At 41.1% G+C, this 16,684-nt stretch overlaps 1 protein-coding gene across 1 annotated transcript; it reads right to left on the reverse strand.

Moving 5' to 3' along the window:
* Positions 1–627: 627 nt before the first annotated feature.
* Positions 628–15,982, reverse strand: TSPAN8 (tetraspanin 8; the record flags this gene model as incomplete). The annotated part of the gene is made up of 8 exons (XM_082484359.1): positions 628–711; positions 3,274–3,357; positions 5,330–5,479; positions 7,173–7,280; positions 7,366–7,440; positions 8,066–8,194; positions 10,856–10,918; positions 15,923–15,982. The coding sequence occupies 8 exons, from the start codon at positions 15,980–15,982 to the stop codon at positions 658–660; spliced, it is 723 nt and encodes a 240-aa protein (XP_082340485.1). The 3' UTR covers positions 628–657.
* Positions 15,983–16,684: the final 702 nt, after the last annotated feature.

Raw genomic sequence — 16,684 nt, forward strand, 5'->3', positions numbered from 1 at the left:
TGGATTTCACCCTCGATGCATATTTGCAAAACACGTGCCACTAAATCCAACTCCCGAATGCAATCTAAGCATCGTTTGGGCCTGAGGGTGACCATCTCAGCTGTCAGGGTATTGATTTATATGGCCCTGAAGGGAAATGCGGCTTTCCTATTTGGATGAAAATCAGTCCCTGTGCTTCTCACAAGTAACAAAACCCTGACCGTATATACCATATCGAGTGTCAAACTGACCTGCCCCACAAGCAAAGCTGCCTGCGGGCATGTGATTCCCCGGACCAGTCAGCCACCGCAAGATCGTTTGCAGCTGTTTAGGGTGACTCTGCTTCGGGTGGCGTAACACCCATGTGGACACACTGCGTGGTGAACTCGGAATCTCAACACGTCTTGAAGGCTGTCTTCAGACAAAATAAACTCCTCAGAAACACAAAGAAAAACGTTTATTGCAAATAAAAATTCACATTCACATCATTAAACCTTATGCAGTATAAGGAGGTCATTTTGCAAATTGTGAAGCGTCCGTGTGCACAAGGGCTGCCGTTTTCATCAGAACAGCTGCCCGGGACATGCATATATTTATCGGAATGTGCCAAGCCAAATATCCCTCTATCTACAAAGATTTTGATTTGGCTGGTGACATCGTTCTGACACTTCCACAGTTTCATTTTCTCTGGATCTGGCAGTAGAGGCTCATAGAAAACCCCAAACCAAGAATCTGGAAAACAAAGACATTTCTGGTATTACTTGGCAGTCCTGGAAATCCCAGGATACAACTGATACACAGTGGGAACATTTTGTTTGCAAATGTCTTGGATTTACATGCGGGCTAAGTCTGCTATGCAGAAGATCTTTTCCAATGTAATTCTTAAAGAACATGACTCTAGAATACAGCCATTTTAATGAAATCAGTATGTACCACAGGTAAGACTCCAGACATGGTGGAAAACTTTCGTTTCTTTAAAAGATGGATTGCCTCTGTGGATGGGGAACCCTGTAACTCTTGAGGTTTAAAATGCAGTTGTTAGCTGCAATGGAGCAGCAAACACCAAGAAGTTCAAGAAATTTGGACAAAACTTCAGTCTTTTATTTTCTAAGAAATCTGGAAGAACTTTCTGATTCCATCACCTATTCTAAGGGCCGTTTCCCTTTGAAATGTCTCTTCCACTGTCACTCTCTTTTGTGTAAATGTATGTGTAAAGGCACACACGCATATGTATACAGGCAGACATCTACACACATACCCACTGTTTTGAGTGGCAAATGATCACGCAAAAAGTATTTTATATTTATCCCTAATAGATTTGGGATAGAAACACTGAGTCCACTAAAGAAGCTGTTGCTTTAAATATAAAATTCAGTAGGGTCACCTTCTGCAGTGGGAATTACGGGGTGAAATTCCACAGCCTGTGGACAGCTGGTGAGATCAGAAGATCAGAAAGCTTCCTCCCGGATTTCAAATTAACCAGTCTGTGAAGGTGTTTCACAAGAGTGGGAAGTATCCAAATGACATTTATGAAGCCATGAACACAAGGAGGCTTCATTTATTTAAGGAAGAGACACAGGAGAGTGTACAGAACACAGGGGTACAGATGAGATGAGGGGATGAACTCACAGCTGGATTAAGCTGACAGGGCTTCCCTGACATACCCCCATTTTCACTTGTGCCCAAGTGAAATTAGGCATTTCTTCTCAGTATCATTTCCACTAACAGGGTGAGCTGAAACCATTAACAGCCCACAAGTGGCATAATACAGCAGGCAGAGGGGGGAACGCTCGCGAAGAACACTTTCCCTTGTCCACTTTTTATCTGGGCTTTTCCAGAGCAGGGAGATGGTTAAGCATGTGGCCTTTGATCTGCAATTACTTGAGAAGTCACACTATGTCAATATCTTTGGAAAGGCTAAATGTTTATCAAGTGTAAATTGCCAGCTGACAATTTGTACCAGCTGAGGCTCATATGGTTTGTTCATGTTGTTTTCTAATCCTTTTACGATTGGGAGAGGCAACCACCACAGAAAATGCCAACTGGAGAACAGGGAAGAATGATGGCCAATGAACTAAAGGCTACAACTCGTAACTGCAGTAACTAGAGCAAAGTGACTTATAACTTACCTTTGGGATACAGATGCAATTTTACGCTTCTGTTTTATTTTTAAAGGCCTTTTACTATTGGTGTATTTCACCTATTTCCCCCCCAAAGTCTAGATATAAGCGAGAGACCTGACCCCCCACATATAGCACCTTAAATAACATGAAGCCTGTGCCAAACGAGAAGTTAGTGGCCTGTCCTCTCCCAGTGCTGCAGCTGCGTAACTCTTCCCAGCTTACTATTATTTTCCTGGAAATGTATTTTCAAGTTGGGGCTCCTGCCCACTCTTCTACCACGAGGAGCAATCCTCTGCCAATGATGTTAAGAAGTTTTCATTCGGAATAACAGGCTGAACTCTGCACAGCAATCTTCGTCATTTCTGCTTTTGCCTCAAACATCCATTGGCAGGGGGCAGGGGAGGAGGGAAACCACAGAGGAACAGTGAAAAGAAAGAAAATGACTGAAGAAAGCAACATGATGAAATCCCCTGTTTCTTTGTCATTTTCTCCTAATGAAAGGCTATCATTCGTCAAGTAGCTGACTGGATAACCTCACTGTTTTTCCTCCTCTCTTCGGAGAAAATTTTGCGTGTTGTTCTTCAGCGTATGATGAAGCAATTAAAATAAAAAGCTCACATACTCTGCTTTTTTTTTTACACACAGGAATATATGGAGCAGCACAGGTGTGCACTCAGGTACATTCACGCACCACATTGATGGCTAAACTATGCCTCAGAATAATAATTTTGTACCATAATAAGAATAGGCAGTTTAGGGGCTAAGTTTTCTTATGAGATGATGTTTTCCTCAAGCAAAGAAGGGAAAGAGGATGAAAGGATCAGCTATTCTGCCCCGTGTTTCCTGGGGCTGGGTATCCACACCCCCCTCTATCCGCAGGGCTCGCTGTCAAGGCACAGCCTGGCTCCAGGATGTCAAATCTTTGCAGAAAAAGTGCCATGTGATACACTTATACAGGCAGCAGGGTGGTCCGATCCCACCTGAAGTTCACAGCTCAGCAGCCATATACTGTTTATAAGAAATAACAGTAAGATTATAGCTAAGGTGAGAGGTGGTTTTCCCTTGTCTATTAATTGAGCAAGCCAGGTGTTTTAATCCCATTCCCAGTACATTTCTAAGTAGAACATATTGCTTCTCAGCTACTAAATATTTTAATGGTGTATACTGGTACCTCAATAACGGCCAGTCCGAAGGCAATCCCCATAATTATGAGCAGATGGTCTTTAAGGTATTCTATAATCACTTCTCTGCAAGGCTGAAAAATAAGACAAAATGAATAATTATAGGTACACAATATTATCCTAAGGCTATTAGGAATGCATCCTCTAAAATAACTCCTCTGGCACTCTCTCTCTCTCTCTCTCTGTGTGTGTGTGTGTGTGTGTGTGTGTGTTACAGAAAGGCTATTTACTCTGCCTTTTTGGTAACAAACACAAAGAACACAGCTATAGATAGCTTGTGCTCTGAGAAAGATATCTAGTCTTTACCTTCCTAAATATGGAGATGAATTTAGTAGTTGACCATGAAAGGGTACAATTTCAAATGAAGGTGTAGAGCTGTAATGCCTAGTGTTTGCATGATTTTCAGTTGACCAGGAAAGAAGCATTTACGCTTACTTTCACTTGGTAATCATTTGCTGCTAGAAAAGAGCCAATGCAGCAATGACCTGATTTGAAAGAAAACCTCAGTTTCCCACTAATCTGATCTTTGGATTTGAAACTTCAAAGCCTAATGTTAGAATCAGGCTCAACTATCAATATTTGGATATAAAACCTAGCTTAAATATTAATTTTGACAAATGTTTGGTGGTCTTGGGCTGGGGCTGGGAGGAAGAGAGTGATCATATGTGATGTTCTAAGCAGAGCTACTCTCCTTTTTAATAAATGTATACATCTGTTCTTATAATGACTACATCTTCTCCAAGCATTGACAATACTCCTTTTGCAAACTGTAGGGAAAGCCAAGTACGGCTTAAATCCATCCAAACTACAGTACTGTTCCAACACTACAACTGCCTTCCCCCCAAGTATAATGCATAGTTATATTCCTTCACCATATTTCCTCCCTCACAATGGGTCTTCTCCTTCCAGTCCTTCTAAAAAAACTCTCAATTTAAGCTGACTCAGAACTGCACTGAATTTCAAATCTTTTTTTCCTGGATCAGAAGAGTCGAATGTCTTTACCAGCATCTAACACCACCATGAAATCTGCGTGTTCATGTGAACGATATCTTGCACCTGCAGTAATTTCACTGATCGCTTCTCATGTGTCCTTTGAGGGTTTGCTTGAGGCCAAAAAGATGTTAAAATGTGGCCAAAACAGCCTCTTTGTATACATCTTATTTCCAGATTGGGTTCTGGCATCCTCTACTTAACCAGACTGTTCCCTTGCTTTAAAACACTATTTGCTTCTGTGGGACTACACAGGGAGGAAATTAGTGTTCAGGCAGGACCTGGCTAAGGAGCTATGCATTTAGAAAAGCGTACAACCAAATTTGGACATCTGCTAAAATCTACTTTGTGCTAGGTGTAGACTGGCAAACTTTGTACCACCAGCATTCTAAAAATGCAGCTATTTTGTGCTAGTTTTCCACGTGGGTTTTTTTCCATCTTTTTCCTTAGGATGCATGGAGTCCAAATTTGCACATAAAGAGACAGATAAATCTTGAAATTAATTAATTGAGATCTCTGCTGCCCTCCTACCAATTTTTGAGTGTGCTTTCTTGTTGCTTGTCACCAGACATTTCTGCCTTATTATCATATTAACTGCCACAAGCTTTTCAAAAGGCTGCAGTTGTAGGAAATCACACTTTGAGTATGCTGCCGTGAAGCTTACAACATGCAAAGTTTCTTTCCAGCAGATCCTTCAAAGTGAGTGTGGGAATTTTTGCTGGAGGACTATAAAACCCCCAAAGTCTTGCATTTAATGCATTCGTTTTTCAGTATCCCTTAGCCCTTTGAAAGCCTCTGAGTCAACATGTCCACCACCAGAGTGAGCCTGGGTGGGAACATAACCTTCTGAGGGAGGAACGAGAGCCAAAGAGTAGCTGACATGCTGCTCTGACCCTGAGGCATACCCTAACCCCAAAGCCATAATAGTTTTCCCCCATAGTAGCCATGCAGACTGCTGCGGCCCCAAGGGTACTGCACTGCACAGCAAAGACAGAGGCAGCCCGGGAAGAGAAACCTCTTTTTGGAAAGAAGAGTGGAACATTATGGTTTTCTTACCGTTTTATAAACACGTCTGCCTTCAAAGGTGATGCAGAGGTTTGGTGGTTGGTCCTTTAGTTCACACTCACAGGCTTTATGGCCACCAAAATCAATATTAAAATTTTTTCCCCAGTCTGAAGGTCCATTCAGCAAACCGCAGCACTGGTGCTGCAAAAAAGGAGGAAATGGGCAGATGAGGAAAAAAAGGGGTGATTTGCAGTTCGAGGAGAGTAGGGGAGGGAACTGGGAGGAACAACAAAGGAGAAATTTCATTTCATCTTTTCCCACGTGAGAGTTTTACCAAATTGGTATGTCTCAAATACCCTTTACATTTCCATACCAGTTATAAGAATGTAAGTGCAGTTTAAAAAAAAAAAAAAAAAAAAAAAGAGGGAAAAAAAAGGAAAAAAGACCAGACTTTCAGTATACAGTGCTCAAAAATCATTAATGTACTATGAAGCTAGTATTGCCAGTGCCAGAATAGAACTGGAACATGGAACAACACTGGCTACAGTGTTTTTTGAGAATCAAGTCTTCTTTCTGCAGGTTATACTTGCAGAAGGTAAGTAACAGCTCCAGTTACATCCACATTTCACATCTTGAAAAGCCAAGCTGAAAATGTAATATTCAAGCACCTAAACCTCTGAAATCGAGAAAAATAACCACCTTGAACGATGGTTAGCCCTTTAAATTAGAAATGGACTGAGGAGGCCAGCGCTCCATTTGGGGTTTGTGAAACCTAAACCAGGTGCAGTTTCACTTCACGTTCCACTCTATTCAAGCCACTAAAGCTCAGGGGTGCAGACTTGGGTTTGAGGTCCTTCCTCTTTTAAAAAGCAGCTGGAAATGTTCATGTAATTTTGTATAAAAGCAAAGGCCGTGGGATGCAATAAAGCAATCCTGGTCTATTTAAAAATTAATACAGTAATTATGGGATTTTTCATTTTGCTCACCCTTCAATCATCTCTCCAGGGAGCTGCTTATTATATCAGAAGAAATAAGCTGGCTCAGAAGCAGAGGACAGGGCTGGAGGTGGAATGGGGAAGGAGAAGCGGAAGTAATATAAGCCACCCAAATATTGTTTCTTGGTTCCTTTTCTTTCACACCAGCAGCCTTAAAAATATAGGAGTTCTTTAAGCCTACCCATCAAAGTCATCACCCTTTAGGGACTAAAGAAAAATAACAGCAGCACCCTGTCAATGTATAGACACAGTGGGAGGGGCTGGGGTCTACACCATCACTGACACCAGTGAGATTCGATGGTGTTCTTGGTGCGATACCCAGGAGCAAGCTGGCACTGAGTGTCCGCCTTCTGGGGTCCTGCAGGTGGGGGAAGCCAGGATAGACACAAGCAAAGTGAAAACAAATCTCCCTTTTTAGCATATTTTCGTCCCCCTTCTTACACAGTAAAGTATGGCATTTCATGAATTCATAGCTATAGGATATTCCAAATGAAATGCACTCCTGAAGTTTTCCTTGTCCCTGGGGTAATCTGGAGAGTTCTTAGCTGGGATACAGCAAAGGAGCAATGTCTCTTAAGAAAGGAAAGTCGTAACAAAGGAGCGGGCAACCTTCTCATGAAAGACCTCAGCTGTCAGTCTCACTTCCACGTTGTGTGTCCTTGCTCTATTGCTCTCATAAGCACTATTGCACAAAGAAGTCGTCACAGAAAGCCCATGTCACATCAAGGGAGCAGAAGCCCTTTGTGTAGCGTTTTCGCTTGCATTTAAGTCAGACCCTTTCCCATCCCCAGGGAATGAAATTCAAATCTGCAGCAGAGTAGCCATAAAATGAAGCATAAATAAACGCCAGGGATGGAACAGATAGGAACAACCCTTGTCCTTCATTACATTTTAATTACCATTCTCTCAAACTTCTGGAAATTCTCTTGAAACACTTTAGCTTCTGCTGTAGAGTTTTTCAATGAATTCACATTCTCCAGGAGAGTCTTGTTAAGGGATGTTTCAATCTGCAAGTCCAAATATTTTATTAGTTTTTGGAGTAGAAACAAAACTCTGGGAAGATATCAATGAAAATGCAGAATAATACTGTACCTGAGATCTGTACACTGCTCCTAAAATACCTCCTGTGACTTGAAGGATCAGGATCAGAAGCAGTCCAATAAAAAACTAAGAAGAAAACAAGAGGGAGAAAGCTATAGTACTTTTGACAAAGATGATATAATTTCTTCTAAGTGAATGTTAAGCTTTCATGTCTTGTTAAGCTTGAATAACTATGTAGGTAGAATGAACTGAAGTTCCATTCAGAGCTGTTCCAGTTATTCCTTCTTTGGTGATGAGAAAAGGGGGTGCCTGAGACAGTGTGTTCAGCTGGTGGCCAAAGCAAGGTGCCCATCAGAGCACTGGCATGACAGGCAGTGTGTAAGTGAGGTCTTGGGCAGGAGGACATAGAGGACGTTCTAGGAGGACCAGCAAAGGGAGCAACTGGGAATTTATGAAATTAAATGTGATAGGTAGTGGGGGAGGAATGGTGGAGAGAACTTGAGTGAGGGTTGGATGGAAAAAAAAAAGCTAGTGACATGCTCGGGGTTCTCTGGACCCTGTCTTCTTCTTGATGAGACCACCCATCAGTTTTTCTGCACTAGCACAAGGTAAGCAATGAAAGCACATGATCATAATCAAGAATTTCATTAAACAGAAAGGCCCCATCCTCATTTGATACTGCTTGCAAGGACCTTATCCATCAAATGTAGCTGTGGCCTGTTAAAGGTAGCTAAATGTTCTTCTTTCCTACCAACAGCAGCATGCACCGGCTCTCCTTTATGGCACCACAGCACCCCAGAAACCCAAGGACCATAATGACGGAGCCCACGGCTATCAGCAGATCAACCCCTGCAAACAGGCTGCTGTCTATCTCCAGTTCCTGAAAAGAGAGGGGAAAAAAAAACTTTCAGCTACAAGAAGCTTCTCCTAAAAACATCTGTATCCCCCAAAACAAGAGAATGATTTCATAATTGATAAATATACTGATTAGCAACCATGGAGAAAAACTGATCCATAAACAAAAAGACTTCTAATGCCCCCTTCGTAAACATTTTGTTGGGGAGCTCGGTAGAACCTGGCTTTTCTCAGTCTTTGTCTCTGCACAAGATGAAAGTCAACTTTACAGAGTAAATAAAGATCTCTTGTCTTTAAAGTGGCTTTCAGTCAGTTTTCAGTCAATGAATCTTTGCTTTTTACTGGAAGTAGCAAAATTGATTATCTCAAAATCTCTCCTACATTAACCAAATGTTAAAGAAACAAAACCTCTGTTTGTCATTAGAAGGCCAGGAACATACTCTGTGGCTGTTCCTGAGAGAATGCTTCTCAGACCGATGCTGGATATACTAGAGAAATAGATGTATTTTCCAAAGCAATTTTCTTTTTTTTCTTTTTAGGCATGATGTCTAATATTGCCCTCAGAGATGAGGACTGTATTTTGATGTGTGGGACATTCAACTAAACAATTCGTATACCTCAATATTATTAAATATCAAATTATTCAGTTCCCACAGGACTGACTAAGGCCAAAGGCCAAAATAGAGAAAATGTTCAAAGAATATTTTCCAGCGTGGCTGGTGCCAAGATTAGCAAAAATGTCTGGAAGTTGTCACATTTATCTTCTGATGGAAATTGCAAAGGTATATAGACATGTATAATTTGAAGAATGTGTTGTTCTTTCCCATTCCAAGTTGGACTCAACCTCCTGTTACTTATTCTTAGAAAGCTCTATTCATCTACAGCCAAATCCTTACGGTCTGTTCAATTATTACTCAGGCAAAACATACATTGGTTTTGAATGGGAACTTTGCCTGCCTTGAGGCAAAAATGTGAGAAAATGCTTTCAGTTATGGTCCCTAATCTCAGTTTACAGTTTTGGGACAGTACTAAGCGTCACTTCAGGAAACCAGTTTGGGACACACTTAAGTATGCTTGTCTGAATAGGAAAACTATCAGAAAATAGGAAAGGATAGTAGTGATTATGGTTTTCCCAGCTCCCTTGTACCATCTGAGCCATCATACTAGAGACGGTCAACTAGCAAGTATGGCAATTTTAGCTCTTTGTAAAATGTTCATTGAGGAGTGACAGTTGTCATTCTTCCTCTTCCACAGCAGAGAACGGCAGAGCTCTCCACTATGACCTAATTTACCCCATGACACCACATCATCATGAACTGAGTTCTGTTGCGTCCATCCTCTGCCAGACATGAGACATCTGGGACTGGCTAAGGGCAACGGTGTCATCAGCCAAATGGCAGGAAATCTTATTTCCAGATGGGAAAATACTGACTTAAAAATTATTGTTCGTAATTGACGGACTGCAGTAGGGCAGCAGAGGAATGATCTGAAGATTTGCAACTTAATCTATACTAAAGGCTCAACCTGAAAGCTGAAAAAAAATGCTTCCATGTCACACCTATCCATTTTTTCACTCCTATGGCCAGAAAGCCTTTTTGGAAACAGAAGTATGAAAATTAAATTTTCGAATTCATTTCCATTGCTGTAGCCCAAACTCACAAGAAGAAATATACTGCTTAAAACTTACAGTCAGATTGTTCTTCCTGTTGGTATAACAAAGCACCAACATACAAAGATTGCAGAGTGCCTTTCAGAGAAGCATCTACGAGCTGTGAAATCAGCTTGACTCAAGGCTGGAGGAAAACATGCTGCGAGTCAGAGGCCAGTGCCATGGGGACCGCACTTGGCAAAAGGTTGGAAGGGCCCACAGGGCCAAAGGGCCTTTGCACCAACAGGACCAGCCTCTGCTGCGTGTCTGCAAGATCAAGGGCTCCTCAAAATGGTATTTTCCCGAGCTTTGCAGAAAAGGAAATTCATAAAGTCTGAAGTAATTTAATAACGCAGAAAAAATCCAGGAGGGAAACTCAAGGGCTTTCTTCTCCCCCCTCCAGGAGGGCTGTTGGGACATTTTAATCCTAAGTAAAGATTTTTGGGTCTCTCTAACTCTTTCTATATAAATATGAGGGGAAAAGGATAAGGTGTTTTTAAGGAGCCACTGAAAATCAAAGGGAAAAATCCTTGCTTCCTTTCAAAGTTGCAGTTACTGGGGAAATAAGAATAGTGTTATTGAAGATGGTGAGAAAGGTAAAAATATTCCCTACAAACACATGGAAGTAACCCTAGCGATATATATGACTGTACTATTCTAACAGGGAAATACATCGAAAAGTCTAGGAGCCTCATGGCTCCTAATTATTCTCTCTAAAACTGAAATCAATAACAAAACCCTCATTAGTTTTCATTAGAGGAGCGAGAGACACATGTTTTCCAACAGAAAACAGTGTGCATCCGCAAGAAATTACATTAATAACACTCGAAGACATTTCTTGTAGTCACGTCTGTGCTAACGTCAAGACTACCTGCACCATCTTGTTTAATCTTAAACATCATAAAATCCATGCATCTTTACCCACACAAACCACCTCAGTGAAAACATAACAAATTTGTGGAAATGAAGACAGGAAATGAAAGCGTATGCAGTAGCTTCCACATTTTACACAGTTCTGGTATGACTGCACTCATTTACCTGCTGAGCATCTTTGCTGACACGTATCCATATAGAGACTCCCAAAATAATGGAACCACACACCTGCAGGAGAAAATAAAGAATATTTAGAAAGATCAGCAATTTTAGATTAATGTTCAGCATCCAAATTGCACCAGATGCTGGCCAGAATTCTGAAATCATTTGTTTGGCAAAGTGAAAGACACATGAATTGCTGGAGCATAGAATATTGATTCATATCCAGGAAACTTCACAAGGGTAGTTAAAGCTTCAGTTATGCACCAAATCCCTGATGTTTCTACCTCAGAGGACTCCACATTTCCTTGATGATTTATACATGTGGTTGGGAAGCACACAGAAGTTTTGTCAGATGAGAGAGGAATATAAATTGCTATAGTATGTATATAACATGACTGTAAAGAACATTGTTTCTTGTATAATGGAAACACATGAGATTTGATAAGGGATGTTGGTATAAATACTGTTTCTAGAATTATTCAGGACACATATCTAGAGACATATTCTCTATGGTAAAACTATCAAGAAAAGTTCTAAATAAAGTCTTTCTGCTGTTTCTGTTGCAACAATATGTGGCCATCTCCCATCCTTAGAATATTCCTCCTATAAAAATGCCTGTTGTGATAGTTATTATTCCATTACATTTTTACAGAAAGAAAACTTACTCATTCTTGTACATGTGCCTTGCTTTAAGATGTTGAAGTCAGGACAGATGAATCCCAGACACGTTCCCTGATCACTAGTTGTGCTCCTGTTTTGTTGATTGTTGAGGTACCATTCCACTATGCACCAGTTACTGTATTCCTAACCTTGTCCATGATGATTCTCACACAGAATTTCTCTTTATTAAGTGTTGGAGACAGGTAGTTAAGAGGCTAATCAGGTGTAAGAATTGTGCCTACTGAGAGGACTGATAGGAAAGAGAGATCACTGAGGACCAAACTCTAGTCAGATTTAGACTTATCTTTCTGTAAGTCATTAATATTCAAGTCATAAATGGCCCTGAAATGTTGTTATGAGCTTCCCAGGAAGACTGGGACTACTCCTAACCTTTTTAAATTGAACAAGCTACTTTTATAGGTTTTAGATAATTTTTCTTAAAAAAATGGTTTCCCCACTAAAGGTTTCGTATAATATTCAGCATCAAAGACCATAATGACTTTAGCAGATTATTTAATATGGAACAGAGCCAGCACTCAAACATGAGTACCACACATTTTCCTGCTCTAAGTAAAGCTCCTATAAGTACATTTTAAACATGAAAAGGAAAGTTGTACAATCGATGACAGCTACATCATGTTATCAAATTTAACTAGAACTCCCCACTGAAATCTTCTGAATCCCACTGAATCTGTCTAGAAACTGATGGTATCATATGACTCTATATTTGGGTCCTGTTCAGCAGTACTATGTGAGCCATGTGGCTATGCACCAGACAACGTGGGCTCACTAATGTGAAAATTTCCACTGAAGTGGCTATTGCTATAAATCCAAACAGAATTTGGCCCACTGCCTTATTTATTATATAGGGCCTCCCATAAAATACAGCACAGTAGTAGAAGTAAATGTAGCTGAATGCACAGGAACTTACTAATCAGATGGGAATGCTATAATATTCATTTCCTTCATTCAAAATAGAAATGTTATTTATCACAGAATCACAGAATCACAGAATTTTCAGAGTTGGAAGGGACCTCTAGAGATCATCTAGTCCAACTCCCCTGCGAAAGCAGGATTGCCCAGAGCACATTACTCAGGACTGCATCCAGGCGGGTCTTGAAAATCTCCAGAGAAGGGGACTCCACAACCTCCCTGGGCAGCCTGTGCCAGTGCTGCCTTTATGAATCAAAATTTCTAGTAAGGTGTATATATTTTAATTATAAAAATAGAGTTGGTTTAGACTGATTAAAAAATGCTCCATTTCATTAAAATCTTAGTGGTTTGTTTCTGTTTATTTTCATAATATACAAAGTATACAAGAACTCACAAAGAAAAGTTTTCAAATAACAAATCAAAATGGTCTGTTCCCAAAAAGTTGAAGTAGAACATTTCAAGTTTGCTGGAACACTCCATCCTAATTAAGTTTTCTTAAAATAAAGTTTTGACTAAAGAAACTTTCATTTCAGGAAACTGTTTCATTTTTAACAAACAAGTACTTTCCGAGGGAATAAAAAGAGTTTCTTTGAAAAAGTCTTCACCTGTTTTCCCTAAACTAGATGTCTATTGAAGTTTTGCCTTAACCCTTGACTAAGAATCAGTGACCTTGTCACGGTCTTATAAACTGACCAGGAACAGGACTGTTGTCCCTCAAATTCACTGGGTCTTTCTCTTCTCATGCCCTTCAGTCTGGTGTGATTAAGAAATAAAGCCTAGTTAAATTAATACCACCTCAGATAAGCCTGCCGTGACTCTGGACCAGCAGTAGACGAAGACTCTCTACTTCTCAGACATGGGAATACCAAACTTCTGGGGAATTCTCTCCACTGGCACACATTTTAACCAACAGTTTAAGGGTATCAGGAGGAGCTTTATAAAAGGTTCCTCCCGTTTGGAAAAACATTTGATTAGAATACTTCCTTGAGATACTTCAAATAAACAGTGCTAGGAAGGTCCTGTGAGAATGTGGTCTGTGGCTCAGCATACCTGCTAAGTTTGTGTTGCTACTTTCGGGGATCGAGAGGTTCACTTTCTTGCCTGATGTAAGGTACGGGGAAGGAGCTACTTCGGTTGTAGACGGGACTGCAAGTCTGGTATTAACAGCTGATCAAAGATCACCCCACCCCTAATCAGGTTGCCTCAAACGAGGGATCAGACTTTAACATTTAGTGCAAAGGAAAAAGCAATTCTACAATTTTGCATGATATGGAGTAGCAGACGCTGACAGAATGAGGGCAGGAGGTGAGACTAGATATCCATCAAACTCTGAAGAAGGGAAACAGGAAGAATCTGAACTGTCAGGTTTAAAGCACAAAACTGACTTAAGGATTAACTTAAGGACTATTACAAGCTCCCCATAAGCACCCAGCTCCAAAGCACAGATCTTCAAAAGCCTGTCCTCAGCTTTCTTTCACCAAACTGGGAGGATACAAAACTCTGTGGACGTGCTAGAGTCCAGCACAGGGCTGTAGATTTCCCGGGGGCACACGTCACGTAAGAGATGAGGCAAAGGGTAGCGAAGCCAGAGCCACTTTGCAGAGCTAGCTTAGACTGTTCCAGGGCTTACGCACTTTGGGCTAGGCTTTAAAAGCTGCTTAAAAAAAGGTGCCAGAAGGCTGGAAAGGCCATTCCCGAGTCCCCTAAAAAGGGACGCTCCCAGACGATTGTGAAAGGGCTTAAAATGAAAGAACACCAGCTAAATATGCAGCCGTTGCTGTCGTCTAGTTAAGGTTAAAGTCACCTTCATTTCCCACTATCAGTTTAATTTTCCATTTGCCAACTGCCTTGTGCACCAGGAAAACAGCTACGAGAGCAATGACATCACTGTTCCCTGTACTTTAGTGCAGCAATTTAATGACTTCCAGGAATTAAATACAGGAATGTGAATAAAAAAATTCAGTTGCGTTGTACTCCATCGGCACATATTCCTGTTTGCACCACATCTGTTCTTCCCTATCTTGGTAGTGCCAAATCCCTTCCTTTAAAATAAGTAACTATAGCTGCATTCCTGTCCTCCTCTGTCCCACCCAGCAGTCACATGCACAGCAAATGCTCTCAGTACAGAGTATGGATTTTCCTACCTTTGGCATAAAGAGAGGTTAGGGAAGTTTGTTTCACACCTGCTTCTTTCCTGATTTTTTGAGGCCCCCCCCCAGGATTGCATCCTGTGTTTTCTCCTAGGAGCCCCATGCTGTCACTGGAGGCTTTGGCATGGGCATTATTCACATATTCGCTCCAGAAGTAATTTGGAACTTTTCTAACACTAGTCTGAGACATTTGCCTATGTTTTAGCTTACAGTAAATACAGATGAACGTGAACAGGAAAAACTTGCTGAGGGGCAGGAATTCCAAGTCAGAAACTTATGGACTCTTTTAAGTACCATTGCAGAAAAACTTCAACACAGATGTCAAATATCTTCAATCTGCCTTGATGGAGGTGCAGGAAGAAGAGGGGGGAGGCAGTCCAAGCCATCATTGCCCTGTTAGGAATTTCTTTGTGAGGTCCAAAGTGATCAAAGAGTTTTGCTAATTCTTCTCATTTTGGCAAGCCACAAATTTTCCAAGGCTACTGTTTGTGGTCCCTTTTGAATGGTATCACCTTTTCACTCAAAAAAAAAATCCCTTGAGGCGAAGCCCATAATGTGGCTTGTAGTTCCGCTTCTGGTTTCAGTGAACCTCTGGTGAACCTGACAAATCTCTTGTCGGGAAAGCTGACAGTGAGGTTGAACCATGAGAGAAAAGTTCTTTAACTCAAACCTTTCCTGAGTTTCCAGGACCTGAAATACTTACAAACCAGCTGAGATGTGATAAATAGCCAATTGCAGTTCAAACGACACCCAGAAACCTGCCTGCTGTCCCGTGCTGCATCTGCCCTGATACAGCTATTGGCAGTACTGCCAGCCCGTACTATTTTACAAACATGCACTATCCACCATCAGAAACTAATTATGTCACTAAACGCAAAGCAAAGAACCACAAAGGATATGAAAACCGTTTATCAATTAGGAGGCTAAAAATACGAGTGAATTTTCCGTATCTTCTGTTGCAACTGCATTTTCAGGATTATGCCATTTAGGTGCCAGCAGCAGACAACAAAAGCAAGAGAACGATGCATTGTAAGTGGAGAGTCTGTATCTTCTGACTGAAATGTGATGTGCCTTTACATGAGGGGGACGATATGGGCAGGGGGACAGACTCCTGGCTGGTCTACTTTTGAATGCAGAGGGAAAGCTATTTTGAAGGAAAAAGACAAAGGGAAAGGCAAAAGTTAAACATATTCTCCCCTCCCTGATTTAGATTCACACTCTGTTTCCACTTATGCTCTATTTTCTTCACAGTTTCTTCAACTACAGCATTCAGATAATGTCGAACACATTTCGCACATCGCTAATAACAATTTGAACACCAACTTACCCAAAATAAGAAGTTGAAGATGAACATGGAATACTTCATGCAGCCGCTTACACCCGCCATTTTCAACAAGCCGAGGCAAAAATGAACACTGCAGAAGAAGCTTTCCTAGGAGTTTGATCTTGATATAAAAGCTGTCCCTGTGTCTTCAGAAAACCTCTCAGACTACGTCAAATACACCATGCTCTGCTACTAAAAGCAAAAATTGTGACCAAGGCCTCAACAGTTACTTAAATAGTTCCTATGCCACAGGTAAATATTAACCAGAGCATTGGGGAAGTGCTACCAGGTGTTATCACTGAGTCTCCAGACTCTTACTGCACCCTTGTGATTTGTGCTTTTCTACCATCCGGTTAGTCTTGTCCTACACCTCAAAAGTAAATAGATAATGCAGCAAAAGTCATAGTTTCAAAAGAAGGGGAAGGGAGAATCAAAACATTTCACGACCTGTTTTAAAAGATGGAAAGGATTGCATTTCTTAATGCTTTTAGGTTACAAGGTTTACTCTCTCATTACCCACACTGACAACATTCATTCAGTTGTGTTCACCTTCCCGCTCCAAACGTTCCACCGGAATAAAGTGATGGGTCTGTGTTATCCCTGCAGAGCAGACATAAGGAATCTGCCACCATTTTCTCCCTCTCGGTGTCTGCTTCAGATCCTTTTCCTCTTCCTCACCAAATCAGGACCCCGGGAATCTGAGCAGTGTGGTGCACAAATCGTCCAGCTGTGCAGGTTTCCAGAAGTATAGTGAGCTCCAGCACA

This window comes from Vanellus vanellus (assembly GCF_965231255.1).
Source record: "Vanellus vanellus genome assembly, chromosome: 1".
NCBI classification, from domain to species: Eukaryota; Metazoa; Chordata; class Aves; order Charadriiformes; family Charadriidae; genus Vanellus; species Vanellus vanellus.